At 43.9% G+C, this 25916-nt stretch overlaps 1 protein-coding gene across 3 annotated transcripts in view; it reads right to left on the reverse strand.

The window, feature by feature from the left end:
- lama5 (laminin subunit alpha 5) overlaps window positions 1–25916 on the reverse strand; it is a 228071-nt gene that overhangs the window by 126135 nt on the left and 76020 nt on the right. For all 3 annotated transcript variants that reach the window (XM_062979024.1, XM_062979023.1, XM_062979022.1), the window contains exon 3: window positions 3345–3462. In XM_062979024.1, the coding sequence (XP_062835094.1) occupies window positions 3345–3462 (118 nt within the window). The remainder of the gene's footprint in view (window positions 1–3344; window positions 3463–25916) is intronic.

Genomic DNA, 25916 nt, shown 5'->3' on the forward strand with positions numbered 1-25916 from the left:
GGAATCTGAAGGGAGTGTTTTTCTTGATAAGCAATGGGGCCTGGCAGTACTAACTCGAGCACAAGCGGCCAAAGAAAACAAACGTACTGCCATTTCCACGGGGGGAGGAGAAATATGGGAGGAAGAGTTGAAGCGAGCGTATGGAATGGACAAATGGTTACAAACAAACAAAGAAAAGGGAGAATTGTGTGGGGATTTGGTGTTTGTAAATAAGAAATTGTATATTCCTGAATGTTTAAGACGAGAAATGTTAAGGAAGTACCATGATAACAAGGGTGCGGGTCATCTAGGCCCCACCAGGACTATTAAACTGTTGGCCAAACAATGCTGGTGGCCCGGAATGAGGAAAGACGCCAGGGGGTACGTCACGCAGTGTGAATTATGTGCAGAGGGAAAAACACCACCGGGGAAGCCCCAGGGGCTATTGCAGAAGGTGGTGGAGCCCATGAGGCCATGGGAATGCGTAGCCATGGATTTTGTAGGCGAACTACCCCCCAGCAGAGGCCACAGATACATTTGGACAATATTGGACCTATTCTCAAAACAGGCACACTTTGTGGCTCTGCCAAAACTTCCTTCAGCTGAAAAACTTGCTGATTTGTATGTGAAGCATGTATATCGCCTACATGGGTGTCCCGACAAGATAATTAGTGACCGGGGAGTCCAATTTACTGCAAAATTTTGGGGAAAATTCTTACAGCTGTTAGGAGCAGAAAGGAACCTGAGCTCGGCCTTTCATCCCGCGACCAACGGGGGGGTCGAACGTACCCAACAGACACTGTGCCAATTCTTAAGGATGTACACCAATTATAGACAGGATGATTGGGCGGACCTTCTTCCGTTTGCTGAGATGGCTTTTAACGGGGCCGTACATTCGGCCACAGGTCGTGCCCCATTCGAAATAGTATACGGACAGGAGGTGGCACCTTTCCCCAGGCTACCCGAGTGGAAGGAAGGGGAGGGCCAGACCGACGAGGAATGGCCGGCCAAAATCAAGCAAGGGTGGCAAACCGTGGTAGAGGCATTGCGGGAAACACAAAAGAAGTACAAGCTCTTTGCGGATCGTAGGCGCCGAGAGGGGGACAAATTGGGCGAAGGAGATCTGGTTTGGCTGAGCACAAAAAACCTGAAATTGGGGTTCCCATCCAAGAAATTGGCTCCACGCTATATAGGGCCATTCAGGGTAGCAAAAAGAATAAACGAAGTGACCTATGAGCTGAGGCTACCAAAGGACCTAGGAAAGGTACACCCGGTATTCCATTGCAGCCTGTTAAAAAAGTATAAAGGAACTCTGGACAGCGGAGAACAATAGTTGTGTTTAATCTTTTCCTTCCAGGACGAAGGGGAGGAGGACGCCATGTCAGAACCCTGCTACTAGAGCCTGGATGTGGCTCTGAGTTTCGGGTCACTGACATTGATAAGACACCTGCGTCCCAGGGCTCGGAGGAGAAACGGCTGATGGACTTGGCGGGGAATTTGCGCGGGGTTTTACTGAGCGGGAAGAGACTGTTCAAATGAGGGGGAGGGTATATAAAGGAGGGTTGGCCGGAGCCTCCCATTCTTGGCTTTTCTGATGTTCATGTTTCCTACAGTAAAAGTTCCTGGTGATACCACAAAGAGTCTCGTGTGTTCATTCAGGAGCGGCTGTGGTGAGCTGACAGAAAAGCCTCTGGTGGCGAAGTGTGTTAAAGCACTGAGCTGCTGAACTTGCAGACCGAAAGGTCCCAGGTTCAAAACTGGAGAGCGGAGTGAGTGCCCGCTGTTAGCTCCAGCTTCTGCCAACCTAGAAGTTCGAAAACATGCAAATGTGAGTAGATCAATAGGTACCACTCCAGTGGGAAGGTAATGGCATTCCATGCAGTCATGCCGGCCACATGACCTTGAAGGTGTCTACGGGTAACACCGGCTCTTCGGCTTAGAAATGGAGATGAGCACCAACCCCCAGAGTCAGACATGACTGGACTTAACGTCAGGGGAAAACCTTTACATTTACCTAGTTAGAAAACTATCCCCTGTGAATAAGGGATCTTAATGTCTTATAATACAATGGGCGTTGGGAAAAGGTTCATAGGAACAAAGCTGCTTTTGATCCCATTCCAGGAGAAAGCTGGGATATAAATTCAATAAAGAAACAAAGAAATTCTGATCATTTTCCAATGGAATTGACCTTTCTAGTTCCCACTCCTTTTGTATAGTGTACTTTGTTCGTGTTGACCATCCAATAAATGCTTAGATTGAGGAATGAGGCAAGGAAATGCTGAAGATGACAACAGGACCCAGCAGAAAGACATTTGATAGACCACAGTAAATTACACAGAAAACATCCAGCAGATGGATCTAATCTTTAACTGCTGCACTACAGCAGGGCAAATTGAATACCTGGGCACTTAATATATCAGAAGAAACAAGTAAAGTAACTTCCTTAAGCAAATATATCAAACTCTTCACATCCAGAACACACCAATTTAGATAAATAAGTGAGCAATGACAACTATTTTCCTCTCTGACTCACTCCCAGTTATCAGAAACACAAGTTTAGAAACAGGCTGAGGAACATTTTGACTTTTCTGCATTTTCAGACCATAATGAACAGTCCTGCTCCCCTGACAAGCCCATAAAGAGGAATACATACCCTGTTCCTTTCTGCAAAAAAACTTATTCTTATTCATCTAAGGAAAGTTCTACACTGCAGATGTTTTAAAATATTGTCTCTGCAGTCCTCTCCAGTAAAAAAATAAATAAAAAGATAAGGAAAAAAAACCTTCCTTACAATTTCCAGTGCAACTGAAGGTCACATCTTACAACATCATCCATCATTACCTGCCTTTTGGGAAGTGATAGTGATCAGCATGAAAAGCATTTTTCACTTAGCACCCAACTATCCCACTACAGGTTGAATACCCCTTATCTGAAATACTTGGGAGCAGAAATATTTTGGACACGAACCCACCAAAGCAGTGGGTTTGGCACGGTATGTATATCAATTACTAGGGCCAGTCGAGAGCATTTTTTGTTCTGGATTGGCCATGGATTTACTAGCCAATGTAGATTCACTTTAAGTCTATGAAAACATATGCTATTAACATCTTTCTCTCAGTTAATATCTGAGATGTTATAAGATCCCTTTAATAATGAACATAACAGAAATCCCTGTGGCTAATACTAGTGGTATATTCGGATTAGGTTTTTAAGTGGCCAGCCACTATGAATAGTAAAGCGGAAAATAAAAATGATAGAGATTTACAAACTTTCATAAGGACGCACACTTAGAAACATTGTGTGTGCTGGGCACAGTATATGAACTCTCCATGGTCACATTCATTGTACTTTTCTCTCATACTTACAAGCAAAGTATTGCCAAGGCTCATAGGAAAGTCCAAAATCTGTGGACCGTTCAAGTACCCACAAGTCTGGACGTGGGGAATTGGCAAACTTGATCCAAACATAGGCAACATGGAACAGCTGTAAGTGAAAGAGAAAGGAAGATTAATGTAGCCAGAGTTAAAAAGAACAACATACATATACAAAAAGGCTCTCCATTTGTAAGAATGAATGTACAAGGGACACAGAGTATGAAGTCACTTATTGTGATTTTTGTTCCTGTACCAATAAAGAATGAAAAGCAGGTTATACAGATGACCCCCTTCTTTTCTTTCCCCTTCCATTTTTATGTTTCTGATATGGTTGTAGATTTGATTAAGGGAAGATTCCAACACTGCAGTTTATACACTACTATATTCTCCAGGTATATACCCTGCCCTGTGGCAAATATTCTTCTATGACTATTCACAAGCAATGTGAGTTCAGCAAAGTTTTCTTCATAATCTAATTTAAAAACTTCTGTTCATTGGTTCAGCTTCTCTTTGTTTTTTCCTGTTGATGTTGGCTACAGGATTAATGGGAAATAGCTTGTGGTTTGCTTCTTAAATATTCTACCAAAATTGTCCCAGAATCAGGCTCTCTTCTTGCAAAGGAAAAGGAAGAGGAGAGTTCATTAACAATTTCCTTTTCCTTTCATTTTTTTCTCTTCTTTTATTTAAAAAATACAGGGCTAGTTTGGGCTCAACATTAAAGAATAATGTGATATTAAATGAATGAAAATAACTTCCCTATAGGGAAGGAGTTTGGGAGCTTTTAGCTCCATTTTTGAATTGCTGCATTGTCCAAATCCAAAGAAACCATGGTTAATCTTAACTATGACTAGCGAAAATAACTCAACTTCTAGCCCCAATGAAAACAAACTAGCTTCTTAAACTAAATAAAGTTGTCACAAATTACAGATTAAAGTCCAAACAACACATTAAATTTAATAAATAACAAACGTTTTCATTACTTCTCTGGGGAAGAAGCAGGGAAGAAGAGTGTGTGAGCTGGCATACAAAGCTAAAGACGTATAGTTATTAGTCTCATGCATTTGTATAGAATCGCTACGCGTTTCTGTTTGTCCCATTTGTATTGCCCCATTTCTGTTTCCGTCCGCCATTTATGGAAATGGGCGCCTATACAAATTAGCTTTTCCATCCAAGGTCCAAAAAACCCAAAGATTTTTTGGGCCTTGGCTGGCAAAGCACCAGGACCTACCAGGGCCTACATCCAATCGGGCCTGGTGCTAGGCTGTAGGCTCTGCCTGCTGGACCTATGAGCATTGAACGCTTCTGTAGGCCCTGCAAGTTGGGCTACGAGCATCAAGAGCCCAGCACTTGGCTGTAGACCCTGCCAGCCAGGGCCTACTGCCAAGCGCCAAAAATCAGCCAACCAAACAGCTACCATTCCCCCCCCCCTTTTTTTTCTTCAATTTCACTGTTCCTTTTGTTCCAGAGGATGTTGGAGCATTCCATGCGATTTGAATGGACAGAACGGTACAAACCCATGAAAAAACTGATGAAACAGGATTTGAGCCCAACTCTAATAACTATTTCAGCACATTTAGATATTTTGCCATTTTAAAGAAGATGAAGCCAAAGAAAATAAAGTAATAATAAACAATTAGAGCTTTCATCATAGAAATAAGTATCAAGGCATTTTGGAGGCTCTTAATAAACCATTTAACGGCCTAGTGTTTGCACAAGGATGCCACAGATTTGGTCAGTAAAAACGTAGGACTATTTAGGTACCAATAGGACATAACGCGTTAACTACCAAATTGTATGAATCATCCAAAAAAGAAAATGAAGAAAGGATATTCATTCCATTGAAAAGATTTTGTGTAGAAATCTCATTATGTGAAACTAACTTTATTGAAATGAGGAAACAAGTCAGAATCTCACAACCTGGGACCACAACATCACTTGTTGCTTTAGGGAGCAATTCCTTGCACAGCTAATGTCCAATTCTAGGAAACAATGCTACCAAACAAAGAAAAAAGAACCAGCATTTTTACATTTTCTAGAACCCCGAAAATGTCTAGGAAATGTTTCCACTGCTTGTTAGTCTCTTATGTGAATTTAACAGCTGTTTTCCTTTAGGACATTCCTGATGAAAATCTGGGTACAAGTATCCTTAAAACAAACCTCTTTAGCAAGGTTAATCCTACATCAAGCCAATCACATGAAGTGGAAACAGTCGAATCTATAAAATACACAGCCATCCACTTCCATAGGAGAGTAACAAGTAGCTTCTGATAAGACCTCCTAAACATTCAGCTTTGAGCTGCTCCCAATTAGTTCAAATAGTGATTTATGCGACCATGTCCTTGCCAAAACTGAAATGAATGTACAGCTTAAAAATGTCAGCACTCGGGGGAAAAAATAAATTCAGCAAGAGAATTTCCCTTTACTAGCTGGCACAGGCTCTTTCCAAAAAACCCCACTTTATCATCCTGTCAAAAAGTGATATTTGGTTGCAAAAATTATTTTATCTGTAAGAAAATGTAAAGATCAACATGCACAGGAAATTTAGTGCTTCCAAGTGGGTGAGTTTTCAAGCATTTAAGGGAGAGATCTAAGTTATACGTGACTTGTTTGGCAAAAATAAAATAACTCTACATGCTGTACAGTTCTTGAGATCTTGACCTCAAATCAAGAGCAATCCTTAGATTCTATTTTTAATTTACATTCTTGTCAGGACCCAGGCTGCAGAGCACCAATAACCATACACAGAGGCCAGAATCTATCTAATATCTTTATTGAGGAAATATATAAAGTTAATAAAAGCAAGTGTAGAAAATAGTTCAGAAGTAGACCTTTCAGGAAAGGTCAAAATTAGTCCAAGAAAACAATGTCCAATATGAAATATTAAGGTCCAAAGTTGTAATCCAATAACCGAAACACTCACTTTGCCAAGCAAAGTGAGGGGAGATGACAAGGTCCTTTAGTCCATGGAGCTTAATGCAAGGCTAGGAAGCAAACTAGATTCTTGGCAAACAAGGCTTGATTCAAGGCAACAAGAAGCGAGGAGCAAGAACAGGGTCCGTGGCGAAATCCGTGGCGAGGTCCGGGGAACAAGGCAGGGCTGGAACGAGAACAAGGTCCTGGAAACTGGAGTAGCGTAGTCCACACACAATCTACTCCCGAAGCTGACGAATTGACTCCGCAAGGAATCCTTTGTGGCCAAGCATCTATATAGGATCTTGTTTTCCCGCCAAAGCAGACTTTCTCTGGGGAACAAGAACCGAAACCTAAACTGTCCAGATGCAGGACTCCTTAAACTTTCCCAAGGGAAACAGACTTAATCATCTAATTGTCTGGCAGCTATCCGGGCGCTTCGGCGAGTCGCCTCCCCGCGTGTCTATCTTGATTATAATAAAGGCGGCGAGAAAATGGGGGAGATTTCTCCTCAAGGCTTGTTTGTCTGACTTCTTGTGGGCAAACATCCTGCAGCTGCAAGGGCTCCAAATCTGGCAGAAACGGTGGGAAACCCAAGTTTTCCTCTTCATCTGTCACAACAGTACTAGGAACGGGACTACATGGCCCATAAGTCATCACACTATCCCCCTCCTCAAGGCCCCCCTCAGAAATGGGCTCTCTTCCCGAGGTGCGGGGCCGCGGCTTGGCGGGGTAGGCCTGATGGAAGCGGCGGGCTAAATTGGGGGCATGGACTGTGGAAGCGTCTTCCCAAGAGCGTTCTTTGGGGCCAAAACCCACCCAGTCAATGAGATACTGAAGGCGGCGGCGGTGGAAGCGAGAATCCAAAATGTCCTGAACCTCGAATTCCTCCTCCCCGTCCACCAAAACAGGAGTGGGGGCCGGCCGGTCTGCATCGGGGCGCACACCATCCGCCGGGAGGAGCAGGGAGCGATGAAACACTGGATGAATGCGCATAGAGCGCGGAAGTTGAAGTTTGAAAGTCACGGGGTTAAGTTGCGCCACCACTGGATAAGGACCAATGAAACGGGCATCTAGCTCCCGGCAGGGACGGTGGGAGGGCAAAAAGCGAGTGGACAAAAGAACCCGATCTCCTACCTTGATCTCGGGGCCCGGCTGGCGATGACTGTCAGCGTGGCGTTTGTAGTCCTCCTTGGCTTGGTCCAGTTGCTGGAGCAATAGTTGTTGCACCGCTGTGAGTTCTTGTAGCCAGTCCTCCGCTGCGGGGACTTCTGAGGTTTCAAAGACAGGAGGAAAGAAACGTGGATGGAAGCCGTAGTTTGCAAAGAACGGGGTTTCCTTAGTTGAAGCCTGGACACCATTGTTGTAGGCAAACTCTGACAGAGATAACAGGGAAGCCCAATTGTCCTGCTGATAGTTTACATAACAACGAAGGTATTGTTCCAAAGTGGCATTGGTGCGCTCAGTTTGCCCATCCGTTTGAGGATGGTGAGCTGAAGATAAACGAGAGTCTATGCCCAATAGTTTTTGAAGTGCTTTCCAGAAACGAGAGGTGAATTGAGATCCACGGTCTGTGACTAAACTCTTGGGCAATCCATGTAGTCTGAAAACATGCTGAAGGAATAAATCTGCAGTCTCTTTGGCCGTGGGGAGACCATCGCAGGGAATGAAATGGGCCAATTTGGTAAAAAGGTCCACCACCACTAGGATCGTGGTGAATCCAAGGGAAGGTGGTAGATCAGTGATAAAATCCGCAGAAATTATCTCCCATGGACGAGATGGAGTAGGAAGGGGATGCAGTAGCCCTGAGGGCTTCTCCCTTCTTGTCTTGGAACGCTGGCATACCGGGCAGGTATTGACATATTTTTCCACATCCTTGCGGATTTTGGGCCACCAAAAATCTCGTAGGATCAAATGAATGGTTTTAAATAGTCCAAAATGTCCTGCTGGCTTGCTGTCATGACACAGACGAAGTGCCTTTTCTCTGCCTGGTCCTGGAGGGATGTAGACATGATTTCTGTAGCATAATAGTCCATCCTTAAGAGAGAAAGGGAAACGTAGTCCTTGGCGAATTTGATCTTGAGCCCAGGCGTCTGCTTGTTGACTGGCTCTAATTTCTTGAGCACAAAGGGGTCCTGGAGTAGAGGGAGTTGGTTCAATTGGAGTGGATTTGGTGTTTCCCACTGTGAGCATGGCAAAGTTCCCGGGCTGCAGCAATTGGGATTCAAAAGTCTCTCTGCGCCCTGCAGCATACTCTGGTTTCCGTGATAGAGCATCTGCTTGCTTGGTCTGAGCTGGGGTTACATAATGGATCTGGAAGTCAAAACGCTCAAAGAATAAAGCCCAGCGCTGCTGCCTCTGATTTAACTTGCGGGCAGTTCTTAGATGCTCTAAATTACGATGGTCAGTATGGACCTCAATGGGAAATTTGGCCCCTTCTAACCAATGTCTCCAAGTTTCAAAGGCTGCCTTTATGGCCAAAAGTTCCTTTTCCCAAATAGTGTAATTTCTCTCTGGAGCGGTCAGTTGACGGGAGTAGAAGGCACAAGGGTGAAGATGATCTCCCACTGGTTGTAGGAGTACAGCCCCAATCGCCACATCTGAGGCGTCCGCCTGCACGACAAAAGGGGTTTCAGGATCTGGGTGCTGAAGGATTGGCTGGGACGTGAATAATTTCTTTAGTTGCTGGAATCCTTTCTCTGCTTGTTCTGTCCAGCTGAAAGGCTGTTTCCCACGGATGCAGCTGGTGATTGGATCAGACCAGCGGGCAAAGTCTGGAATGAACTTGCGGTAGTAGTTCGCGAACCCCAAGAAACGTTGCACCTCTTTCTTGTTGGTTGGCGCCCACCATTCCAATACTGCTGAAACCTTTGCCGGGTCCATGGAGAGTCCTTGTGGCGAGACACGGTATCCCAGGAAATCAACCTCTTCAAGATCAAAGGCGCATTTTTCCAACTTGGCATATAGTCCATGATCCCGCAAACGTTGTAACACCATTCTGACGTGCTTCTCATGTTCTGATTGTGATCTAGAAAACACCAAAAAATCGTCCAAGTAGATGATCAGGAACCGATCTAGATAGTCCTGAAAGATATCGTTGACAAAGTGCTGGAACGTTGCGGGAGCTCCACATAAACCATAATTCATGACTAGGGACTCGAATAATCCGAATTTGGTCTGGAAGGCGGTTTTCCACTCGTCCCCCTCCCTGATGCGAACTAGATTGTAAGCCCCCCGAAGATCCAGCTTGGTGTAAACCTTGGCCCCTCGAAGCCGGTCTAATAGGTCCGAGATTAAAGGCAGGGGATAGCGGTTCCGCTTCGTGATATTATTCAATGCTCTATAGTCCACCACCAAGCGTAGGTCCCCTGACTTCTTTTTCACAAACATCACTGGGGAAGCGGCTGGAGATTGAGAGGCTCTGATGAATCCCTTGCGAAGATTTGACTCTATGAACTCCCTGAGAGCTTCTTGCTCTGGTTCAGTCAAGGAGTAGAGATGTCCTCGCGGGATAGGGGCCCCCTCCACCAAGTCAATGGCACAATCATAAGGCCTATGCGGGGGTAGTCTCTCGGCTTCTTTTTCATTGAAAACATCCCAAAAGTCTGAGTATTTCTTGGGCAAGGTGATGATGGATTCAGCGTCTGTGGCGTGACAGACCTTGGCTACAAGACAATGGTTTTGGCAATATTTAGAAGCAAACTGCAGTTCTCTGTTGGTCCATGAGATGCTAGGGTCGTGGAGTGTCAGCCATGGGATCCCCAAAATCACAGGGAAGTGAGGAACCTCGGTAACAAAGAAGGAAATCTCTTCCATATGTTCCCTTATCCACATTCTGGTGGGTTCAGGCCATTGGCTTACTGGACCTGTCTTTAGGGGGCGGCCATCTATGGCTTGCACCACCCGGGCGTTCTTGAAATCGTGATATTGTAATCCCAGAGAGTCGGCATACTCTCTATCGATGAAATTGTTTGTTGCTCCTGAGTCTATCATGGCATGGATCATGACGGGTCCTTTTTTCGCTGACCACAAGGTGACCACTAGGAGAAATAGGACCCCGGTTGGCGGCTCTTGAGTGGGGTTTCTGACCGGGTTGGCGAGCCTCTCTACGCCCGGTCGCTGGCTTCCCCCGCCGGCTTTGCGCCAGCCGCCTCGGCCGTCTCCGTCTCCACGGAGGACGCCGCCGCCAAACGAGCGGCGGGCTTTCTTTTGGCTGGACACTCTCTGGCAAAGTGGCCCCCATCTCCGCAGTACCAACAGAGGTTTAAACGTTGGCGGCGGGCCTTCTCGGCAACGTCTAATCTGGGACGCACATTGCCCAATTGCATCGGCACCTCCCCGCTTTCTCTGGGGTATGGGGCTGGTGGCGGGGGTCTCCACACTGGACGTGGCTGGATGCCGGCGGGAGCGGGAGGTTTTGCTCCAGCTCTCCCACTCTGGCCTCGGAGCCATTGTTTTCTGTTGGCAAGCATGACTTCGGCTCGTAAACATTGGTCAATAAGTCTTTCAAGAGAGTTTGGAGGATCCACCTTGGAGATTTCTTCCAGCATCTCGATGTTGAGACCCTCCCGAAACTGTCCTCTGAGGGCTATGTCATTCCAACCGGTGTTTTGAGCCAGCACCCAGAACTCGGCTATGTACTGGGACAAGGGCCTGTCCCCTTGAGAAAGGCGCCGGAGTTTGTGGCCGGCCGCCTCTAAATTGTCCTCGATCCCCCAAGTCGCCTTAAGGTGATTCAGGAAGTTTTGCGCGGAACTTAGGTGTGGGGAGGCTTCATCGAACAGCGCCGTGGCCCAATTGGCCGCTGGGCCGTCTAGGAGACTGTAAATCCACGTCACCTTGATGTCTTCTTGGGGAAACTCGGCCTGACGGGCTTCTAGGTATGCCTGGCATTGACGACGGAAAACATGAACCTTGAAAGCTTCTCCAGAAAACTTTGTTGGCAACGCCAGGGCAGGGAGACAGGTTCCGCGTTCCTTCAAACCCCGTATTTCTCCCTCCTGCGTATGGAGCATATCTCGGATTCTGTCCACTTCATCCTTGGCGATGGTGTAGCTGAGTGGTTGGTCTCCCGCCCCGGTTCCGGTAGACATTCTGGCCTAGGTTAATTGGTGCTTAAGGTGGCGGAGTCAAACTGTCAGGACCCAGGCTGCAGAGCACCAATAACCGTACACAGAGGCCAGAATCTATCTAATATCTTTATTGAGGAAATATATAAAGTTAATAAAAGCAAGTGTAGAAAATAGTTCAGAAGTAGACCTTTCAGGAAAGGTCAAAATTAGTCCAAGAAAACAATGTCCAATATGAAATATTAAGGTCCAAAGTTGTAATCCAATAACCGAAACACTCACTTTGCCAAGCAAAGTGAGGGGAGATGACAAGGTCCTTTAGTCCATGGAGCTTAATGCAAGGCTAGGAAGCAAACTAGATTCTTGGCAAACAAGGCTTGATTCAAGGCAACAAGAAGCGAGGAGCAAGAACAGGGTCCGTGGCGAAATCCGTGGCGAGGTCCGGGGAACAAGGCAGGGCTGGAACGAGAACAAGGTCCTGGAAACTGGAGTAGCGTAGTCCACACACAATCTACTCCCGAAGCTGACGAATTGACTCCGCAAGGAATCCTTTGTGGCCAAGCATCTATATAGGATCTTGTTTTCCCGCCAAAGCAGACTTTCTCTGGGGAACAAAAACCGAAACCTAAACTGTCCAGATGCAGGACTCCTTAAACTTTCCCACGGGAAACAGACTTAATCATCTAATTGTCTGGCAGCTATCCGGGCGCTTCGGCGAGTCACCTCCCGCGCGTGTCTATCTTGATTATAATAAAGGCGGCGAGAAAATGGGGGAGATTTCTCCTCAAGGCTTGTTTGTCTGACTTCTTGTGGGCAAACATCCTGCAGCTGCAAGGGCTCCAAATCTGGCAGAAACGGTGGGAAACCCAAGTTTTCCTCTTCATCTGTCACAACAGTACTAGGAACGGGACTACATGGCCCATAAGTCATCACAATTCTTATTGCTCCTGGGACAAATGTGCAAAGAAGCTTGGCTGTGATTACTGTAAAGATAAGATTTGCTCAAGAGACTGGAAGTGTTCCTCCAATCTCAAGTGTGTTTCACCTTCTCTAATGGGTGAATCTTTGCAGAGTTAGGCATGTTAAGTTTGTTCAAAGTGTTTTGGATTAGCAAACGAGCTCATAGTTAATGGCTACATACAATGATTACATCATTTTAGGACTTAGCAATCTTTAATGTCTTGATTTTGCAGCACACTGTAATTTGTCTTTCATTCATTGGACTACCACAAAGCAATGCTCTTATGGACACATTGGTAAGAAAACATTACTAAGTACTCTCACATCTCTATTTAAGCTGAACCACCAGAACCAAATTTCATGGTCAGATGTTTTTCCTTCAGACTCGGTTTGCGTGTGTTGACATCTGTGTTTCTGTAATAAAATCACAACCAAATACCAACCAACTAAGTTATGCATCCTCTTGCTTTAGAAATCCTTTGATGGAATGGTTCTGTTCTTTGGGGAATTATTTAATATCTGTGCAAAACTCTGCATGGCTTCTGTTGTGGTGAGATTCACTATAGCCTTTCTGAGTTCCCACAAAATTCATTAGTCTACATACTAAAGAAAAATTACATGCAACTTGGCACTCTGTGAGACTGGGGAATTTGTACAGGGTGACAAACTGTTCTTTGGTGACAACTAGGCTTATGCATTTGTATGGAATTACTTACCGTTTCTGTTTGTTCCATTCATATGGCCCCGTTTCTATTTCTGTCCATTGCTTACAGAAACGGGTGCCTTTATACATGGGCTTTTCTGTCCAAAGTCCGAAAAAAATAAACAATTCAGGCCTTGAGTGGCAAAGTGCCAGGCCCTGCAAGCCGGGCCTACGAGCCATTAAGAGCTCAATGCTCGTAGGCTCGGCTCGCAGGGCCTACAAGCATTAAGTGCCCGGCGCTCGGTTGTAGGCCCTGTAAGCTGGACCTACGAGACATTGAGCACTCGGTGGCTCATAGGCCTGGTTTACAGGGCCTACAATTGAGCGTTCGGTGCTTGACCATAGGCCAATGTAGGGCCTACGAGCATCGAGTGCCTGGTCCTTGGCTGAAGGCCCTGCAAGCCAGGGCCTACAGCCAAGCGCTGAAAATCAGCTAACAAAATGGCTACCATTCCCCTCTGGCTTTTGTTTCACTGATTCTTTTGGTCCCATGGGATTGAACCATTCCGTGCAATCTGAATGGACAAAACGGTACGAAACCCCGTGAGAAACAGATGAAACAGGATTCGGGCCCTACTCTAGTGACAATTGCATGGCAAGGCATTTAAGAACATTTAATACAAATCAGTTATCTCTGAAAATACTTTAATCATCCCTTAGTACATCAGTGTGCCATAAAGTATGTTTAGAAAAAAAGGTCAACCACTTGGTGAATTTCTGCTTTTCTAATATTATTTAAAAGTTTCAGTGGTGATTCTAATTGGCATTGTAAGAATAGTCTGGAATATAAAATCCAATACACATTGTTGCGGTTATTCATAAAACATAACTGCTATATGTTTACTACAAAAAGTATCTTTTTATAAATCCTATTTCTACTTAAGTTTTACAACCAGCCAATTCATCAACCATATGTCAACATCTATAGCTCCAGTAGTTACAAAGGATTGTGACTGTGACCAACAAAAGAAGAGGAAACCATTTATCAGGTTTTCATCACCTTGCTGTGTTGAGGCAGAAAAAAAAATGTATGGCTAAAGCATGTATGTTAAGGAAGATAATTTTTATTTATTTTTTATATTTAGTACATGTTATAGAAGTTAAAACATGATATGTTTAAAACATTAAGTACAGTAGTACAAAAATTCAAAAGCATTAAACAAAATATAGTTTTAAAAAACCCTTATTGCATTCTTTTTTGTCACAACACATTTTTGACCAAAGGCTTGCATGAGTAAAAAAATGGGCAACTAGCTCTCCCATGGGAAGGAGTTAGAAGTTTATCTTAGCTCTAGTTCTCTCAAGAAACAGTGTAACCTTTCTGGAAATTTAGAAGGCAAAAGGGGACATTCCCTCAGACGTATGGAGAAATTTGTTTATTTACAGATGTTTATAAATGAGTTTTTGAAATGGGCTCCAGTTTTGGAAACCCATTGGGTGACCTTGGGCATGACTCCGGGCCCTTCTACATTGCCATATATCAAGGCAGACAATCCACATTATCTGCTTTGAACTGCATTATCTGAGTCTACACTGCCAGATAATCCAGTTCAAAGCAGATAATCTGGATTTTATACAGCTGCGTAGAAGAAGCCTCAGAGAATGGCATTCTCAACCAATCTTGCCAAAGAGAAAACCCCATGATAGGTTACCACAAGTCATAAATGACTTGAAGACCTACAACAACAGGACTATACAGGGAAGTCTTGCATAAGTAAGTAGGCCACCATATTAATCTACATATAGATATTTTGTTGAATTTTAGAGGTAAAAGTATTCCACAAAGTGGGTTTCACAGTGCTGAATGTCTTGCTCTGATAGACTGCAGACTGTGGATTGCAGACTGTGTACACAATATTCAAATTCTTTTCAGTTCACAATTTATTATGAGGACATAAAGTGCAATGTGTGTACTTCAGTTGTCATATTTACGAATACTGTTTACAATAAAATGTGAAATACAGAACACTTTTGTTTTCTTTGAACAGGCACAAATGTACTGTGGTCTAAGAACAGGGGTGTCTCATACCACCATAGCAGGCTGAAATTTATCACCTCCACGTACACAGCATTTGGTGTAGGAGTCTCTATTGTCATTTGGAAATTTTGACAAGAAGCACAGCTGTGGAGCACACAAAGATTGTTTATTGGCAGATGATGTGTAGAAGGTATGCCTGCGACCCCATGCGAACTTACTGTCGATCTGAGTGGATGATACTGGATTAAATAAACCCGTATCTAGGCTCAGTAGGAATTGTATGCAAGTCCTCTTCTTTGGCATCCCACTTCTTCAAAAAAATTTCTTCCCATCTATAGACATGGGTCATTTTCTCACTATCCACATTGGTGACAAAAATGTCAAGTACTTTTATTATTCACCCTCTTTTTTCTTTTTATATCATGAATTAATTAGATTAAGCCTGAGAGCAAAGAAATAATAATCATCATCAACAACAACCTGATGGACATTCTGCTGCATTAGATGGTAACAAGTAAAGAATGGAAAGAAAGCCTTGTATTACATGAAATGAACTCTGATTCTTTCATATTCTGCAGAAGGCCCTTTCGGGAAAAGGAGCCAGGATGCCTGTTATCGAGTGAGCTTATGCTGAGAAAATTCACAGGGTTATAAAGACTTTTTGCAAGGACTCTAAAAATAGAGAGAACTGGCAAGAATCATGGGCCCTGACATGCCAAATTTAGTCTACTGCTGTTTTTCTGTCCAGCCACTAATACAGTTTAAAAAGGAGAGAAAGCAGCAACTTTTTCCTCCCTAGAAACTTTATTTAGCTCATATTTTCATTCAAATAAATGCTGTCCTCTATATCCCTGGAGATTTGGTCAAACATTTTCTCATTTGGGGGCAGGGAAAATAATATAATGGTACACGCAGAATGAATCAGCTTGCTTGATTCTAACTGTAAAGTCGGAAATTGGATTCAACTGACATCTAATCATTCCTTCTCTGGTCAGTTTTTTTACCAAAAGTTTTCCTTTGCACCCCTAACCCCAACTAATGTGGAGAGTTGGATGTAATAACTTCATAATTCTTGCATTTCCTTCATGTCTGTATGCCTCTCCAGAAAAATCTAAACTCTTCTCATCCTCCTATTTATGGAGATACTAGCTTGGGTACCCAGTGTTGCCTGGGTAATTAGAAGAAGCCATTTTTTATTTTACAAAATGCATAAGGTTGTGGCCCAGAGTGTTCTTTGATTGCAGGTGAACTATAAATCCCTATACCTACAATGGCTGTAAATCAAAGTGAATTCTCCCAAACCTCTCCAGTATTTTTCTTTGGTCATGGGGGTTCTGTGTGCCAAATGTGTTCCAGGTTCATTGTCACTTGGGGTCACAGTGCTCTGACTTGATGCAGAGTGAACTACAACTTCCATCATATGGAGCCAATCACTCAAACTCCCCCCTCCCCCCGTATGTTTAGTTGCTGATTGGTTCTGCTCTGTTTGTTGTACAGAGTTGAAAAGAGTAGGAAAGGGTTAAGGGAGAGGCAGTGGGCAGGATCATGCAAATTCCTCACCCATTGAGAGAGTAAGAAACACTGGGATGTCTGTGATGGAGGAAACATATAAAATCTAGGATGAAATTGTCATCGAATAAAAGCATTCCTTGGGTGGTGGTGGGCAGTATGGTGTTTGGGGAGGACATTGGCAGGGGTTGGGCTACATGTTCATGGTGCTTGCTATGACTTGAAATGTCATTTGGAGGAATGGATTTTGGTGGCTCCTCAGCACTGTGGGTTAAAACTGTTTGTGGAAGTGGGAGCTTGCCTGTGGAAGTGGGCACCCCAGCCACACATATACATACACATTTTCACTTTTATTATTTATATATATATATATATATATATATATACACACACACACACACACACACACACACACACACACACACATACAGTAGAGTCTCACTTATCCAACATTCGCTTATCCAACGTTCTGGATTATCCAATGCATTTTTGTAGTCAACGTTTTCAATACATCGTGATATTTTGGTGCCAAATTCATAAATACAGTAATTACTACATAGCATTACTGCATATTGAACTACTTTTTCTGTCCAATTTGTTGTATAACATGATGTTTTGGTGCTTAATTTGTACAATATAACCTAATTTGATGTTTAATAGGCTTTTCTTTCATCCCTCCTTATTATCCAACATATTCGCTTATCCAACGTTCTGCCGGCCCGTTTATGTTGCATAAGTGAGACTCTACTGTATATGTATGTGTATATATATATATATATATATATATATATATATACACACACACACACACACACACACACACACACACACACACACACAGAGGTTTACCCTGCACGTTCATTTCTTAAGAGATCAACCGTTGAATTTGAACTTGAAACTTTCTAACTTATCTTAGAGACCCTTTGCAACTTCGTATCTTCCTGACTCTTTATTGTCCTTTTACCTGCTCTCTTCAGTAATCCACAAATTAAAATGTAGTTTCTGAACAAACTTGGCATTTTGAGAATGCTGTACAAACACAGATAAAGTAGCATTTTTCTTAAGCCAATAATTCTTTCTCTAAAAAAAATCAAGACATTGCAAATCAGTTCACTAATCACACATTTGCAAAGGTTAAAGCAGTTTGTCTTTTTTCCTGCTAAACAAAACATACAATACTTGTGCAAATGAAGGTTTGTAAAGCATGTAAAATTCATCTTAAATGCAAAGATGTGTTACAAAAGGAATCCACATGGATACACAGGGCACAATACCTTTCTAGGTGCCTCATTCCTCCCCCCTCCACCCAAGACACACACACACAAACCCCACCCACATTCCAGAGATGGTGAACTAGTTCTTATCTTTCTACAGTAGGTTAATTATGGAGGAATCTGGTTGGAATGGAACACAAATCAAACCTCTCCCTTTTTATTTCATGAAGAGTACTTTCTGGATTATATATCACTCCTGCAGTTCCAGAAGGAGGATATAAACAAACCAGGTTTTTCAAATCTGACTGAAAGTAAAAAAGGATATTCAGGACCTGTGCAACAAAAATATCAAGCTTAATATAAATGGAAAAGGATCTTTCTAATAGATGCTGTAATTTACATATGTGAGCAACCTTAGTAAATTAAGCCAAACATGTGTATTAAGTGCAGTTTAATGAGTACAAAATGTAAACTAAAATGACCTCTATTTAAAGTTTTGCAATTTTTTGCACTCCTCTTTTTAGGCAGGCTACAATCATACCATAAGGATGGTGTATTTGTGTGTTTGTGGGTATGTGTGTGATTAAATGTCCTTGCCTTCCCCAAGTTGTTAAAACAAAGGGCTTTTTTTCGTGTCTTGAGAAACCACAAGTTGCTTCTGGTGTGAGAGAATTGGCCGTCTGCAAGGATGTTGCCCAGGGGACGCCCAGATATTTTGATGTTTTTATCATCCTTGTGGGAGGCTTCTCTCATGTCCCTGCATGGAGCTGGAGCTGATAGAGGGAGCTCATCTGTGCTCTCCTCAAGTGGGATTTGAACCTGGCAGCTTTCAGATCAGCAACCCAACCTTCAAGACTTTAATCCACTACGCCACCGGGGGCTATTCCAATATAACATACAGTAGTATGTATACTGGTAAGAATATAGTTCTGAAAATACCACATCAGAAGAAAATAAAATATGCTGAATTTGGCAGGAATGCTTTGTAAAATTATCAGTGATCGGAATCTAAGTCCCCATCTACACTGCCATGTAAAACCTAGATAACCTGCTTTGAACTGAATATATGGCAGCATAAAGGTAAAGGTTTCCCCTGACATTAAGTCCAGTCGTGACCGACTCTGGGGGTTGGTGCTCATCTCCATTTGTAAGCTGAAGAGCCGGCATTTTCTGTAGACACCTCCAAGGTCATGTGGCCAGCATGACTGCATGGAGCGCCATTATGGCAGCATAGATTCATATAATCTGGTTAAAAGAAGATTATCTGTTTCTATATGGCAGTGTAGATGGAGTCAAAGTGGTTTGTGCTAATAAGAGTCTGCACCTTATACTACCTATGGTTCACCTTCCAGTTTTACTGTATTTGAAAGTAATGGGCATTTGAAATACAAAAAGAAATGCCATAAAAAACTTTGTTACGGACAACTTGTATTAAGCTTCTCAAATGATTAAAATAATCACTGTGGATTAACATGTAACATGATTTTCCAAGCCTGTAATTTGTCTTTTTGATTTGACAGTCTGATTTGAGCCACAAAACAGGGATGATACAGACAAACAAACAACACTCAGGAGGCAGAAAAACAGCATGCATCCAAGTCACCTGTCAGCTTAAGGTGATCCCCTGGATTTCATAGCATACTCAGATAAGGTTTTGCCAGCTTCTTCCTCTGAGGCACCTGGTATTCATTTTCACTCTCCCACACACGTTTTAACCAGGCTGACCCTACTTAACTTACAAGATCAAACAGGATCTGGTGCCATTCAGGCACTACCTAACCTATCACACAATATCCAAAGACGTGGGAACACCTCACATTCACACAAAAGCCTTGAACAACAGCAATCACTAAACCCACCCACCCAAACTAAAGGATATTACAAATTAGCTGTATCCCACTTTCTTTCTTTTGAACACTAGAGCAGTTTTTGCATGCAGCTCAGCAGGGGAAGATTAGTGCCATCTGAGCTCAGCTGGCAGAACTGGACGGTCATTAACTAATTCCAGGCAAATGGGAAGTTTAGGCTCCTAAGTTACTTATAAGGAAGCTTTGGAGGTTCAACTATCCTGTCAGCTGGCCACTTAAAAAATAATGTGCCAAGCAGCCTGTTGCAGGCTGCCATTCAAGTAGCTTCTTCCACATGAAAGACCTGGCAGTAAGATTTAAAGGTGAACTATTTGAAAATTGTTATTTTCTTCAATATCTCCCCCTGGCTTTTCCCATGAAGCTCACAGTACTAACAAAAAAGTTAGGCAATGAAGTAAATACAAGCAGAAATACATTGTTGTTGTGTGCCTTCAAGTCATTTCCCACTTATGGCAGCCCTAAGGCAAACCTATCAGAGGATTTTTCGAAGGCTGAGTGTGTGTGAAAAGCATACATATAAATAAATGTATAGGACCTGGTTTTATATTACTTTCTTCTGTTGATTCCCCCCCAGCCCCAACTTAGTCTGTTTTCATGAAAAGACTTCTCTGTCATTGTACAGAAGGCATTTCTCTGCAACTATATATAATAGTGTGTGTTCTGGTGGTTTCTAAATGTGCAACTATATTTAATATATTGAATTGTAGCATTTTTGTGAAAATGGGAAATAAGTTCAGTTTAGAAATCTGGAAAGGTCAGAAACATTTGACAAAGTTAACTCTAGAGAAAAGTGTAATTGAAAAAAAATAGTTTTCAATTGTTGGTGTTCAACCTAAAACCAAAGCTCACTGTAAGAGGTGCTTTCCATCTTTCTGAAAGTGCATAACTGTAATTCTCTTCCTATAACTTCTTCATAGACATAATAGCTGCCCTAAAACTGCAGCAAATTTATTCCAGTTCTGAACAACAGCTGCAACCATTGCATCTTCCTCAGAAATAATTAAACACTAAAGATAATGACATGCTATGATAACTGTGCTGCATGAGGAATTTGAAACCCTCTGACCTTTCACGGAGTGCCCCAAGGAATCAAGAGGTCTGTTAGCAGTTAACTTAGCTGAGAATTCTTTCTTGCCAGGGATTTTGCCACTGGCAGTAGCATTCTTGGTCATTGCTGGAATGTTTTCGGGACAGAATGATACTCAGTAGGGAAGAAATTATGCTTTCACATATCCTGATTGTACACCGGCCCTTTTGTCATATAACATTGTCCTTGAGTCCTAACTTCAAAAGTATGGCCAACGAGTAGCAATTCTACATATCTTACAAGAACTGCTTCTACACTGTAAAAGAGTAGTAAGGGGATGAACTGTGGCATCCACCACACATGGAAAGTTTGTACATTATGTGATGAAGAGTTGGATAAGGAGTCCTGCCATCACCAGTAGATGAGAAAGTTGTCTGAAAGGACTCATTACCAGTTCCATGCTTGCAAATGAGTCCTACCAGCATTTTCCACCTCAGCTACCAATGATCCTTTTATACTGCCAAGATACATGCAAGAGATGTGGAATCAAAAACGCAGTTGGTGGGAAAGAGGGAAAGGGCCTTATCGGTGGTGGCTCCCTGGCTCTGGAACTCCCTGGCTCTGGATTAGATTAGCTCCTTCACTGCCCATCTTCCGCCGAGAACTGAAAACATGGATTTTCCCAAGTGCCTTTCAGTAAAACAGCCACCAGATGTGAAAATTGTATGGTACCTTCTTATTGCTCCCCATTCTATATGTCCTATCACTTTATTGAAACCTTGGTTTGTCCCTTCCTGCCCTGATTTTACTTATGGAACCTTTCAGAGTCCCTGCACTATTCACTTTTTATTATATGTGTATCGATGTTGAGTTTTAAGGTATTTATTTAATGTGCATATTTTATTGCTGTATTGTGTTAACTACTGTTTTAAATCACTGTTTATTATGATGTTATGTTGTTATGCTGGGCATGTCCCTGTTGTAAGCCACCCCGAGTGCCATCGGGGAGATGGTGGTGGGATACAAAAATAAAGTTGTTATTATTATTTATCAAAAAGGATTCCTCAGAAATGTCACCAGTGCTATGGACACTGTGCATTCACAGCCATGAGAAACGGTGGTGATCCCCTTAGAGGGAAACACCCAATGCAGACAAGGAAGAATTACAAAATCATAGACTTGGAAGAGACCTCAAGGGCCATCCAGTCCAATCCTCTGCAATACAGGGACACAATAAAAGGACTCCTGACCCAGCCTTGGCTTAAAACCCACCACAGAAAGAGGCTCCACCACACTCTGGGGCAGAGTCTTCCACGGTTGAGCAGCTCTTAATGTCAGGAAGTTCTTCCTAATGTTTCAGTGGAATCTCTTTTTGTTTAGTTTCCATTGCACAATGTCATAGTCTCTGAAACCAGCTTGCTCCTCCCACCTTCAATATGACAGCCTTTCAAATATTTAAGCATGGCAATCATGTCCCATCTCAACCTTCTCTTCTCCAGGCTAAACATACCCAGCTCATTAAGCCATTCGTCATAGGGCATGGTTTCCACATCTCTGCATTATGGTATGAGTAAGTCCTGGGCTTCAATAACTTACTTCAAGGCCCCGTCTCTCCCATCTAAACTAATTCAGTATACCATGTACTCAGTATGATGTTTAATAACTGTGATGACTCATGGGCCATGTAGTCCCGTTCCAAGTACTATTGTGGCAGACGAAGAGGAAAACTTGGGTTTCCCACCGTTTCAGCCAGAATTGGAGCCCTTGCACCTGCAGGATGTTTGCCCTCCAGAAGTCAGCCAAACAAGCCTTGGGCAGAAATCTCCCCCGTTCTCTCGCCGGGATAATTATAATCGAGATAGAGGCGCTAGGGAGGCGAAGCGCTGAAGCGCCAGGATCGCTGCCAGACAATTAACTGATTAAGCCTGGTTCCCTTGGGAAATCTTAAGGAGTCATGCATCTGGACATAGTATGGGTTTCACTTCTTGTTCCCCAGGGAAAGTGTTCCTTGGCGGGAAAACAAGATCCTATATAGGTGTTTACCCGCAGGGAGATCCTTGCTGAGTCAATTCGTCAGCTTCAGGAGTGAGATCGTGTGTAGACTACGCTACTCCAGTTCCTTGTTTCCAGGACCTTGTTCTCGTTCCAGCCCTGCCTTGTTCCCCGGACCTCGCCACGGATTTCGCCACGGACCCTGTTCTCGTTCCTTGCTTCTTGTTGCCTTGAATCAAGCCTTGTTTGCCAAGAATCTAGTTTGCTCTCCAGCCTTGTTATCAAGCTCCATTGGACTAAAGGACCCTGTCATTTCCCCACACTTTGCTCGGCAAAGTGTGTGTTTCGGTTATTGGATTATAACTTTGGACTCTAATATCTCATATTGGACATTGATTTCCTGGACTATATTTGACCTTTCCTGAAAGGTCTACTTCTGAACTATATTCTTCACTTGTTTTTATTGACTTTATATATTCCTTTAATAAAGATATCAGATAGATTCTGGTCTCTGTGCATGGTTATTGGTGCTCTGCAGCCTGGGTCCTGACAATAACATATTTAATAAATCTACTACATGGTAACTTTAATAACATGGAGAAGATGGGTCATCTGACACATTCAGTTAGATGGGAAGAGAATAACTGTGGCATCTTCACAACAAAATAAAATAATTATGGGTGTGAACTTCTGTGAACTCAGTATGTTGAACCACATTTGGCCAATAGCTTCACAGGCTAAAAAAACCCAGTGGTAACCGACCTGATCATACTACTAATTTAATATATCTGTCGACCCCCTCCAAATTTCAGGATCAGTTTTCAGTCCAGTACAATAGCATTCCCAACCCAGGGAGGGATCTTCCAGCATGTTTTCCAAGGACACCAACCTTCACGTCTAGGTATTTGCATGTAGAGCTTTGCCCTTGGATAGTATCAAGGCAGACAGCATGCTATCTTTATAAATAAACAGTGAAAATGATACTGTAAACAGTGGGAAAATAGCAATTGTCAAACAAACAAAAAGCATATGATTGTTTGTTATTATGTTGGCATTCTATCCACGCTTTGGAAACTACAATAATATATTTTCCGGCATGGTTTCCCAACAGAGAAATAATAATAATATACTTTATTTATTCCGTTGTATCTCCCCAGAACCCTAACCCTAACCCTAACCCTAACCCTAACCCTAACTCAGAACACATATGAGGCAAACATTCAATGCCTTTTACACAACAACATACAATAACACAGACAGAGGTAAAGGTCTAGACCAGTGGTTCTCAACCTGTAGGACCCCAGGTGTTTTGACCAGTTTACCAACTATTAGGATTTCTGGGAGTTGAAGGCCAAAACATCTGGGGATCCATAGGTTGAGAACCACTATTCTAGAGCACCATGGCTCTAGATCTTCCTACTGTCATGGAGCCAGATCCCAGGGCTGAATTTCCAAGCCCTGAATCTGACTTCATAACATAAACAATCCTGCAAGCACCTGGCGGGAGAAGATAAAATGAGCCTGGGAACTCAGAGTTGAAAGTATAAACAATTATAATTGCTGTAGTGTGTGGGAATAGAAATCATGGTAGAAATGTGATCCCGAAGGTGGGGTTTGATGATGATATTTGCGTGTGATATTACGTTGCATCAGAAGTGATAAAATTAGATGTATGTAAACATTAGGTCATTCTCGACTTTTCCAAAGTCATGTATTTTTCAATAAAGATTGAATTTGAGAGCAGCTATCTTTGATCTGCGTTCAGACTGGTCCTTTGAAGTGAGCCTGACATTAAAGTCGAGAATCCATTTCTCACCCTCCTGCGGAATTCGCAGTGAAGTGATAATGAGTGAAGAAGGAGATCAAAGCCCAAATGGGGCAGAGAGGCCTTTGCAAGGGGCCCGGCCGAAGAGAGAAGAAACGCTGCAAGCCATAGCTTCCTCTACGGGGTACCCCAGGCCGAACGGCGTGACCCAGAGAATTCCCAGGGGAGGAAGAGGCGTCTCTGCGGCTGCAGAAACCAGTTGGGGATCTGGAGGAAGTATGCCGGAGACCGTGGCCCTGCGGTTATCCATCCTGGAAACTAATTTATCCAGGCTGTCGGAAACCGTGGGGAGATTGGTGCCATTATTGGAAGAGAATCTCCAAAAGGAGCCCAGCCGATATGGCGCCGAGAGAGAACCAAGTAAAGAAGGAGATTGGAGCCAGAGGGGCCAGCGAGCGTCAACGCAGAGTCCCGTGGCGGCAAGGGACGAGGGAGATGAGGAATACTGGCGGGAGCTGGAGTTCCGGGACAGAATGGCGCGAGAAGTGGAGCGTCAGCGAGCCCTGGGAACTCTGAGGCCGCCATCTCCAACAGAGCTCCCAACCCCCCGAATGGGCGTCGGGGTGGAAAGGCCACTGGGGCCAGGGATCGGGTCCAGTGGATTTGCAGACGAAGGCGGAGAGGAGCGGGGGATCCAGGAAGAGGAGGAGGATGTGCCGTACGACGAGGAAAGGCGAGATGAGGGGGCTACAGCAAGGCCAGTATGCGGATGGGCGGAAGAGCCGACAGCGGCGGCAGACTTTCGGGAGCCGCGCAGAATGACCACCGGAGTGGGGCGCGGCGTGTTCCAAGGAGCCGCCCGAGGAAACCTGATGCAACCCTTCCCCATGCCTCCCAGACAGCATCAACGAGCTGCAGAATGGATGCCTAGAAGGGAAGATCTCAAACTAGAATACGGAGGGGAATCAGATGAACTGAACTTTTTTCTAATTAGCATCAGAGGATACATGGAAGACAATGCACACACATTCCCCTCCGAGGCAAGCAGGGTTCGAGCCATCGGCAACACACTAAAGCGAGGAGCAGCCAGCTGGTATGTGCAGCTTCATGCCAGACGCGACCCATGCCTGAGGTCAGTGCCCCGCTTCCTCGCCGCACTGGAAAACCGGTTCAGAGACCGGCTAGAGCAATTGAGGGCTCGAGACCAGCTGAAAGGAATAAAGCAGAGGGACAAAACAGTGCCCGAGTACGCAGAGGAATTCCTTCACCTCGCGGAAAGGGTACCAGAATGGTCTGAAGTGACCAAAGTGGAATTATTTAAAGAGGGACTACGCCCCGAGATTTTCAGCTGGGCAGCGCACAGAGACGACCCCGAAACGCTCCAGGGATGGATTCAACTAGCGGGGCGCGTCGAATCCACCCTGGCCCAAGTAAAGCGCTTCAGGAGCGGCAGCGGCCAGCAAAGACCGGTGGCGAGAGGTCGAGGAGAAACGAGGAAGCAGGAAAGACCCGGAGGGAGGCCGGGGATTCCCTCCAGAGGAGACGACAACAAACCTAAACCGGGATGC

Source organism: Anolis carolinensis, chromosome 4 (genome assembly GCF_035594765.1).
Source record: "Anolis carolinensis isolate JA03-04 chromosome 4, rAnoCar3.1.pri, whole genome shotgun sequence".
NCBI classification, from domain to species: domain Eukaryota; kingdom Metazoa; phylum Chordata; class Lepidosauria; order Squamata; family Dactyloidae; genus Anolis; species Anolis carolinensis.